The following is a 10,903-nucleotide window of genomic DNA, read 5'->3' as shown; positions in this document are numbered from 1 at the left end:
TTTTATTTTCCCATGATTGTAAATGCTTTTATTTGATGCGTACAGTAGGCCTACTGTTTAATTAAGTTTGAGCTTAAATAAACACAATAAATGAAATGCTTATAAATTAGCATCAGTACAATTTATTAGCCTGCAAATAAAAATGTTTCTTTTTAATGTCAACAATTGGAGACAATGACACGAAACCTAATACAAATAACCAAAACACGAGAAAATTAATGACAGATATGTCATAGTGGGAAGTTAAACAGCTAATATTGCAGACAAAATTGCATAACAGTGTTGCCAACATTGTTGCTTGCAAAGAAAAGCTAGGTTAAACTAAACTTTCATGACTTTCATATTGGGGAAAGCCATCCTAAGTTTAACCCACAGATTAAAGTTAACCGAGATTAAGTTAAACTTGATTTGGGGAAAGCGGCCCTAAGAGGTATTTCTTATTGTTTTTTATATACATTGAAATTGTATTCTTTTTCTGACTGACTTTTGATGACTTTTATTTTGAAACTGGTGACTTTTGTCTATGCATTGTATATATATGTTTATGGACAATAAATGATTTTATTTGATTTTATGAGTACAATGGTAATAGCTTATTCTCTATATGGAAAATTCGCTAAAATTAAAAAAATTTAAATTCAAAATAACCATGTTATTTTTATGGAGAATAAGTAAGCTGTTATAGTTCGCTTGCTTATGGATATATTTTGATCAAACTTGGCAGATTTATTTATTTTATACTAAGTGATTCATATTTTACAAAACAAAACCCACTTTATTAACCCCCCTGTAGCAGCAAACCTAGATACAGTAGACTCCCTCCCATCCGGACTCCTTGGGACCGAGGCCAGTCTGGATAACGGTTTTTCCGGTTTAACCGACGTCCACAAAAACTTGTTATGTAACCCAAATATTTGACTTAAATTTAGGAGAGTATTGTATTAAGACACGTGATCACTGGTCTCAAATCTTTCCCACAAGAACAGTCGTTTCAGTACAGCCCACTTCCAGTCGATCTAGTCCGGTTAAACCGATGTGCTGCAAAGAATTGTCTAGTTATAGAGATGTCATTTCCGCCAAGTGTAGTCCGGTTAAAAGGTGTCCGGAAAAGAGGGAGTATACTGTACTTCTTAAGCCTAATGTTATTGAAACATAGATTTAGTGAAAATTAATTTAAGCAAACGGAAATTCGCTTAGTCTGCAGTTTGCTGCGGTGAGGGTATTTATTTCTAGTTCCATGCTAATGAAGACTTTCTAGTTTCAAGTTTTTGTAGTTGATTTTTAACACACATTACACATTATTATAATATAGACCTAGGATTGATCATAAAAGCAAAAGGTCAAAATATAAAGTTTTGAAAATTTATCTTTTTGCAGTTATTTGTTTGTCCAAGTATTGCATGATTCTTAAATAGTCTTTTTTCTAGTTTCAGGGCTGTATCTAAATTTTGTTTGGACTTTTCTCCATTAATTGGCCATTTTCACACTAGGCGACACGACACCGGCACTGCCCCGGTTTCATAGGAGTTGGGATCCAGTGCTACCAAATGTAACTGCATACACACACACCGACATGGCAGTGCTGTGCAGTTGACGTTACCGGCATCAAGCACAATTTTGAGGGACCGACGTGACGAAGGAAAAAATAAAACTTACACAGCTTTAGGGTGGGCCTCCGTTTGAATTAAGAACGTGCCTTCTCAACAAACAGATATTTTTTTAAGAAAAAGCAAAAATTTAATCTGCATAACACTGATGAAATCGTGGAAGTGTTTACCACAAAAGATCCACCAATACGATTTTAATATTATTTAAAGGTTCCTCCAAAAGAAGAGAAAACTGTTGGAATTTATTTGTAATCTTGTTCCTCATTGCCTTCTTGGTATTAAGTTTAAAGCAGCTGTCATGTATGATATTATATGCCATGTGTTTGCTATGTTTATTATTTGTTGTGAATAAAATTCACTTCCACTATGGACTTTAGAAACCATAATGTGTAGTCATTTTACTCCTAATTATTATAAAGGAAAATCAATTTGTACTAGTGGCCTGTAGGGACATAAGTCCCTAAAAAGCTCAAATATAAAACAAATTGTTGTAATATTTAAACAAACTCAGAATCAAATTATCTATGTTTCTGGATAGATACCAGTACAACATATCTTTTGTGTAAAAAAAAAACAGTTTGTTGTCTTTGTTTGCTTTTGTCGACATTATTTTCAACCACCAAACTAACACCCAGACCCAGTTATTATTTCTAAGTTTATGCTCCTTTTGTAAAGGTTTAACAAAATTAGTATAAAGAAGAGGCATCCCATTGACCAAACTTAACCCTAAATTTGTTTCTAAACAACATTTAAAAAACTGCTAAATAAATAAGCCTTGTGTAAGTTTATGCTGTGGTATTCCTCCAATGAGGTTGACTTGACTTTACACATTCTTTCAAAATAAGTGCCTAATCAATGCCTGATTACTAACTGTTTTGCGACCGGTTAGGGTTCCATTACCCAGTTATCGAAGGCAATCACGAAATTAATTTTCATCAGCATCTTCGACATGCATATTTTTGGTAAGTTTTAAGAAACGGAAACTACCTCTAGGTTTTACTGTAGATACGGCTGCTCCCTTTACTACCGTGCATGCTAGGCTTAGGCTATATTATTTGAACATTTTTTGCTTGGAGCAAAAGAAAAGCTTAAAATCTTCTCCGAACAAAATTATTTTTCCGCTCACTGGAACTCATCATAGTACTTACTTAATGAACAAATACCTGCACGAACCTATTTCATCTTTATTCACAAATTATCCTCTTATAGTGACCGTTAAGGTTATTCCACTTCATACAAAATATAGATTAAAACCCTACGATAAATCTCAAATATAAATGTTAGTAAATTTACAAAAAAAGGTGTAGAATAAATCGTTAACATATTTTTTGAAATCAAAACAAAGTAGAAGTTTTCCATTTAATCTTGAATCATTTATTATTTAGTCAATGTGGTTATTTCATGTTAAACATAACACAACAATAACCTTCAAATTAGAAGAAAACTTCATTATTATACAGCCATTCTAAGTTCAATTCCTTTGATTTGAGCCATCTGCTATTATTCTACTACTTATCATACGCTTAACTAATTTACTTAAAAACTAGTGGCTTGTAGGGGCAATAGCCCCTATAGGTCTATATTCTAGTAATTATTTTGTACAAATTATTAGTCTCATGGGTTACCCTACCTTGAATTATCGTTAAAAATTTGTGTGTAATATAATATTTATTACATACCCTGCATAATGCATTTTGATGTCTGCTCTGTTTAAAAAAAAAAATTCAAAAGGACTGTTCATGCAGTGTGTTTACAATATGAACTTTCTAATTATAATACCACCAAGGAACATTTTCAATGATAATCTTCATGAATATTAATTAAATATATATATTTCTTTGAATGTAGACAAATTCACTTCGATAAAACACATATAGATAATGTCATCCTCCAAATTGTAAAATGCTAATTCTATAACAAAATCTCTCTGAAAATAACATTTGTTGTATAGTAGGCCTATTAATCTTGGTCGATTCCTTGGTCTTTATTTGGTTCTAGTACTATTTTAACATCATCTGGCCGCTTAACCTGGCTAAAAGCAACATAAAGTTGTCCATGGGTTATTTTTTCAAATAGATGCCGACTTTTGTGAAGGTATGCGGGCCTCGCGCTTAAATTATAGGAATAGCGAAAGCTAATCGCAATAGGAATTGAATCCTTATAAACGGCATATTAGGATCTGTAGATATTAGTTTTATTTTGGCATGATAATATGTTCCATTTGCCTACTCCAGCAATTACTTCTAGGTTAACACTTTTTTCAGACACACCTAACACAACCAATCATACTCCATTAACTATAATCCAGACCCTTAAAATAAGGAAAAGTCTATTTCAGCTTTATAATATGTAGTATACATATTACAGTACATATTACCATTGACTATTGCTGGCTACTGACATCGTTGCTGGGTCACAACAGTTGCTATAGCACATAATAAGTCATTCCATCAGTTTGACTTGGTAAAAACCATCGTGTAATTGGCAGACATCAGTAATTTAGATCAGCGCAATCTGTAGGGGGCTCACATCAACTAACAAATTTTATTAAAAACCTGGCTACAACTTTAACATGGGGATGGAATGTCTAGTTGTTGTATTAATAGTCAAAGACCTTTGACTATTACATATCACCATATGCTTTAAATAAAGTTAAACCACATGTTTTAAAGTAAACAAAGCAGACATGACCTAGATTTCCATGCTATTTAAATGTGAATTATTTTATTCCGTAACAACCTTTTGGTGCATAATTAAGAAAAATGAATATTTTTCCCCAAAATTTCATGCCCAGAGCTTTAAAATGAGGCCTCTCCCAGCTTTCTACAGCCTCCCGTTCGCTCACAATTTCATTGTAAAATTTTGGGCTTACGGAATTAGATATATAGATGAGTGAAAATTTAAAAACGTACGTTTTCAGAAAAAACACTTTGCAAATTTTTTCCCCCTTTTTCAAAACTTTTATTATTTTTTTTATTTCATTAACATTTGAAGTTTCATAAAATGTCCATGGTAACGCAATATCTTTGGTAATTTTCTTTTTAAAGAGCATCTTTCGTAGAAAAACACAAAATCCTGTCACAACCATAACGAACGTTTAAATGAATATTAAAAATAGTTAATATTATTTTTATAACTATGTTTTGCTATAAACTAATTTACTTTTATGACCATTATACAATAAAAAGGTCATTGAGCTTTTGGTATATTTGGTCTTTCTAGAAAAAAATAAAAAAACTCAAAAAATAGAAAAAAAACCAATAAAATCTTTTTAAGTTTGTATAACTCCGAAAAAACTTACCTGAGACCCGAAAAATCGTTATGTTTGTATAGAGGTGTGCTTCTTTTGTGTATAAAACATTGAAATATGACGATATTTTAATTTTTGAAATTTTAATGATAGAAATCATAAACGTGATGGTCAGGGACAAGCGGTACGGTCGTGAATTCTCTGGAATAATCAAAATCTTTCTAAACAATCCTTCAATTAGACTGTTAGTTATAATAAAACTATGTGTTTCAATTGAACTAAACTGTTCAATTTACAATTATATTAAAGTTATTGTCACGACCAAACACACTATAATCCATAAGGCTGGATTGGTCGTGAAAAAAACCGCGATGGTCGTGAAACTTTGGTCGTGAAATTACGTGTTATTTGGCTCTGTTCTGGCGGTAGCCCTGCACCTCATGTTCGAGGATACAAAGTGGACTTCTAGGTTAATCTAGCAATTGAAATGTCTTATAAACAAAAATTAACACCATGTCTACTTCATTGAATGACTACGTACGGTCATGGACACACCAAAATTACAAAAAACACAATCTTTCCTTTATTAATCTTGTAATTCCTCCTTTCAACTCAAAACGACCGGCACTACAATCCTGACGTACACCCCGAACTAGTCTCTAAAACCAACTGACTCCATCGACGCCAGGCTTGCCACTGTCGTGCTCCAAAGTTGAAAATTTTTCCCAAATGGTCGTGACGCCAAATCGAGGGACAGACTTATTTTGTCATGGTAGTCAGTCTGCAATGACAATAAAATTATAATATGCTCCTTTTTTGTAAGTTTAATAACCATTGATGACATAAAAATATGGCTTTATATATTTCGGCATGAATAATTAGTCTAAAAACAGCGTGAAAGTTGGAAAATGTACCCTAGGGACACGTCATGGTCGTGAATTTCGGGACTTTAAAAATACGAAAAAAATACCTAGAACCTATTTAAAACCAAATAAATGTGTGTAACATGTTGCCCCCGTCCCAAAAAATATTAAAACACATAATAATAAACTATAAATCCAGTATCTACGAAGTAAAAGGCCAGGGACATGAAAACGTACGTTTTTAAATTTTCACTCAGATACACAAGTCTGCAAATTGCACAGTAAAACGATTGATTTTGACTTTCTAAGACGTAGCCTACGTAACTAAAAAGTCTTAATTATTATAGGTAACGTTAACGCTGGTTTTATATAGTATACAGTAGGCCTACACTTCAGAATTGACTGGCAAATAAGTAATCCAAAATGTAACATTGCTAACTGGTTTGATGATAAATCATCATCAGCTGTATTGAAGTAAACAAAAATCAGCAGTAAATGGCTTCTAATGCTATTCTTATGGAGACAATTTCACGTTATATCTAGCTTTGTGTTAAAATTGAGGGAATTTCACTAATTTTCCCGCCATCACGGGATCGAGACCTTTAATTTGAACCCTCTCCCGTCTTTCTACGACTTCCCAGTGGCTGCAATTTAGACGCATAGAATCGGCTTCAAATTAATATATAGATAGATAAACAAGTGGTTATGGGCCCAGATTTCACTTTTATTGTAACATGTTCTCTGTGGCCTATTTTGAACTGTTTAATTTTTGAGGGGAGTGTTTAAGAAATATTATAGTAAATTTCATTGAATGAACACTGCCCCGCGCGCTTAGCATGTTAAACCATTTAAATTTAATATCTAGTAGGCCCCAAACTTTAAGCTTGTTGAGAAGTAGTTCATGAGACACGCTGTAAAATGTTTTTGACAAATCCATGAAGACACTGAGTACGGTACCTTATTCCCTTTGTCAATAGAATCAATTATAAATTCCAAAAATTTTAACAGACCTGGGGTAGTTGATTTTCTTTTTTTGAAACCATGCTTTTCTTCGTATAAAAGGTTATTCTTTTGTAAATGTGATCAATCAGTCTATTATACATTACTCGCTTAGTCGCTTATATATTGTTGATATAGAAGGTATTACAGAAACTAGATTACCTTATGTTTAGATTAATTAAAAATATAAACTACGAAAATTTGATTGTGATCTTACTTTTGTCTTGTCATCTAAACTGGTTCTAGAGGCACAATGTTCAACTCTTTATGCAACTCAGAAATAGGCTGTTCCCATCTCTTCTCAAAGTACACACAAAGCAAAGGTTTGCTATTCAGTCCTGTTTGAATGGCCCAGGGAAGATACCTAGTGATGTACTTTTGTCTTTGCCTGAAATTGTAAAAAATGGGTAAATAGCAAGATGGTTGTTCCACAGAAGAAGCTTTAAAACTAATACCAAACATATAACATACGAACCAAACATCCATATATGCTTGATACAAAATAGCTTGAGCTTTATTCAGCTTTTCGACATAGACATATATATATCAAAATGTTCTTTATATATTACAATTCATACATACACAAGAACATGTGTCAGGGCCGATTTACCGAATAGGCACGGTAGGCACGTGCCTAGGGCGCGAGGCAATTGGTTTTTTGGGGGGTGCAAAAAATTGAAAAATAAAAAAATAATTTGATGATTGTTTTTACATGCAATCGCGGTAAACCTCTGATAATCCCTCGCGGCCGTGTTGACATCATTATCATCTCCCATGGCCGTATAGACATCATTATCGTCTCCCGCGATCGCGGCGAATTCTAAATATTCCCCACAGTCGTGTAGACATAATTATCGTTTTCCATGATCGCGGCAATATATAAACTTATCCCACGGTCGTGAGTAGATTATTGTCGTCTACCGCGAATGAGGCAAAATTCTGATCTTTTCTCTTGGTCGTGTAGACATTATCATTGTCTTGCACAATCGCAGTAAAATTCTGATAATCCCTCGCGGCCGATATCATTATTGTACCTCCTTCGGTAATGTAGGGATCGTAATCGTCTCCTCCGGCACAGAAAACGTACTACTATAACCCAGAATGCCAACCGCATGGTAAAATGCATTAAGTGTTTTGAGAGAGCTTTGCCTGTCAATCCGTAGGCAGCGCCACCAGCGTTCAGTTGCTATGCACTCAGCATAGCAACGCTGGTGGCGCTGTTAAAATTAATTCTGTTAAAATTAATTTAATTCTGTTAAAATTGGGAATATACTAACTGACACTGAGGAGAGGGATCATGACATGAGGCAGCAACTGTTTCAGGAACTATTCATATATTCATTAAAAATCTTGGCTACATCTCTATCACTAATAAGAGAACCCTCTTTCTTAAGCAATATATCAGAATGTTTTGAACCTTGACCTTTTATAATACTGTTTATTACTCGCCATTGCTTCCTACTATCCTTAAAATTATCAAACAAATAATTTTACATTATGAAACAATTTACTGTAATATGTAAACTTAGCAACCTTAATCCAATCTCTTATTTTGTTCTGATAACTAACAAATTTATCTCTATTTTTTGGGGATGGATTTCTTTTGTGTAACTTGTATAATTTATCTCTAACAGTAAAAGCCTTGAGCAAACCAGCATTCATCCAAGGTTTTAGCATTTTTTTTATTTTTTTAATGCTTAATTCGAGAAATTGTACAGCTATCAATCAAAGTTAAAAGTTTGGCATAAAATAGATCATAAGCATAATTAACATCTAATGTTTCAAACACATCATTCCAAGTAGTTTTAACAATTTTAGTTTTTAATTCATTATAATCTACATAGAAGCTTGAAATATTATTCACATATTTAATACATAAATCATAATTAACTAGACAAGCTATTGTGCGATGATTAGTTATATTTGATTCTATTACAGATATTTTTGTTGCATTGTATAATCTGGACCTAAATAATATGTGATCTATAAGTGAAGAAGAATTAGCTTGAACACGCGTGTCAATATCAATTAATTGTTCAAAACCCAGGTTTGAAACACTTTCTAGATAAAAATCGGTTTCAAAATTATCCAGCTTGACATTTATATTAAAATCGCCTAAGCAAATAATATCATGGCATTTTATACTAGATAACGTTTGAGATAGTTCCTGAATAACATCCCTTGAGTTAGATGAATGCCAACGGTATAAGCCTAGAATATAAAAATTAACTCTTGATAAACTACAAGAAATTAGTACAGTGTCACAACCTTCAATAAAACATTCACAAAAGACTGAGGAGATAGATTGATGAATTTAAACGATAACACCACTGCTACGCAAATTAGAATTACAAGAAGAATAAACATTAAAATCATTAATACTACAAAGTGCAGTCTCCTCGTTATTTATTTACCATCTATGCTTCTGTAAGGACTATAACATGGGGCTTATTTTTTAGAAAATTAATATATGAGATAAATTTATCAAAGTTTCTATTTACACTCCTGATATTTTGATGCAAAAAGAGAATTCCCTTTTCATTGTCCAACAACTTATTAAATTCATCTAAACCACTTATAAGTGTTGCAGAGTTCATTAAAATGTTACAAATATTTTAATTTATTATCTTTAAAAGGTTATACACATTTATATACTGTTAAAAAAATGAAAACTACAACACATAACTGTAATATGTTATAGATTTGAAATGTTTTGCTAATGTAGGGAATTTTAAAGCTTACTATTTAATTAATTTGTACAGTATCAGGATCATTACTATTCGTTCAGCAAAATTTTCAAAGCATCTAACACCTAGTTAAAATAATGTCCATGAAAAATACTGTAAGGAGGTTGGAGTATAAAAGTTGATAAATCCAGTAGCAGGATAAAGTGCCCTTTGTGACCCTGTAGATAAGCAGCTAAGTTAACTATCTGAAGTCCAGTTGTTAACAGTGTACTTAAAACCAGCATGTCTAGGATTTTCATTGTGTCCACACAAGAATAATATTGAATATTGTCTTTGTAAAAAAAAATCATTTTCAAATTTCAACCCCCTAAAAAATGTAAAATGACGGACATGTAAAAACGACTAAACATGTTTTTTTCAAATGGATATATCTCGAACACGGTAAGAGCTAGAAAGGATTTGAATGAATTTTCATGGTCAGGAATTAAATTTTCTACAAAACCCCCTTAGGCGTTTTCCGAAAATCGCACTCCTTCAGTTTCAAAAAACGCCCTACTTTTAAAATGTATTAAATTTCTTTCAAATTTTTACCGGTTTACGCTATTTTTTCATATTTAAATCATTCCTTTTTGCAAATATTATTATTGATTTTTATTCTCCTTACTTTACTTTAAATTTTACTCATTAAATGTTTTTTCGTAACTTTATTCCTTGACCCCTAAAACTTAATTTTAATGTCAAAATTTGATAGTTTTTACGAGCCCCATGTTATTCTTATGGAGAATAACATTGAAATTTAATGACTTTGTTATGATCATATGAATCGTTTAGGATCGTGCTAGAGACTTGAAATTTGGTAGTAACGTAGTATGGTATTTTAAATTAATGGGGAAATTTGCTTAAGTCCTATTCTACTTTTCCCAACCTAAGCAATTATTTTTTTCAAATTTTATTAATGCTTTTTTTGTTTTCCTTGGTTTAATTAAAATTTTAGTTGCTCAATGGTTTTTCGTAGCTTTACTCCTTGACCCCCAAAACGTAGGTTTAATCTTAAAATTTGAAAGTTTTTACGAGCTCCATGTTATTCTTATGGGGAATGACATTGAAATTTAATGACTTTCGTATGGTCATCTAGAAACGTGCTAGAGACTTGACATTATTTGGTAGTATTGTAGTAAGGGATCCTAAGTTAATGGTGAAATTTGCAAAAGACCCATTTTCAAGTTTCAACTCCCCCCCCCCTTACAAAAATCCAAAATAAACACATTTTTTACAGCTATAACTCAAACTATAAGAGCTAGCTAAGATTTGAATGCATTTTCATGGCCAGCAATTAAATTTTATACAAAACCCTTTTATGTGTTTTCCGAAAATTTTACCCCTTCACCTCTAAAAACACCTTTCTTTCGAAAATTGGCTAATATATTTTATATTTTTAATAATATTCGCTATTTTTCCCGTACATAATATTTTTTTAAAATTATTAATGCTTTGTAT

The 10,903-nt window shown here is 32.3% G+C and overlaps 1 protein-coding gene across 3 annotated transcripts in view; it reads right to left on the bottom strand.

The window, feature by feature from the left end:
* Nucleotides 1-10,903, bottom strand: part of LOC128983325 (ubiquinone biosynthesis protein COQ4 homolog, mitochondrial) — a 95,011-nt gene that overhangs the window by 10,686 nt on the left and 73,422 nt on the right. For all 3 annotated transcript variants that reach the window (XM_054402584.1, XM_054402576.1, XM_054402593.1), the window contains exon 6: nucleotides 6,937-7,107. In XM_054402584.1, coding sequence (XP_054258559.1) covers nucleotides 6,951-7,107 — 157 coding nt within the window. In that variant the 3' untranslated portion in view covers nucleotides 6,937-6,950. The remainder of the gene's footprint in view (nucleotides 1-6,936; nucleotides 7,108-10,903) is intronic.

This window comes from Macrosteles quadrilineatus, unplaced genomic scaffold (assembly GCF_028750875.1).
Source record: "Macrosteles quadrilineatus isolate MER2022 unplaced genomic scaffold, UCM_ALF_1.0 Scaffold_1__1_contigs__length_201487025, whole genome shotgun sequence".
In the NCBI taxonomy this organism is placed as follows: domain Eukaryota; kingdom Metazoa; phylum Arthropoda; class Insecta; order Hemiptera; family Cicadellidae; genus Macrosteles; species Macrosteles quadrilineatus.
Note: the sequence above shows the minus strand (reverse complement) of the source record. Positions and strands in the feature narration are given on the sequence as shown.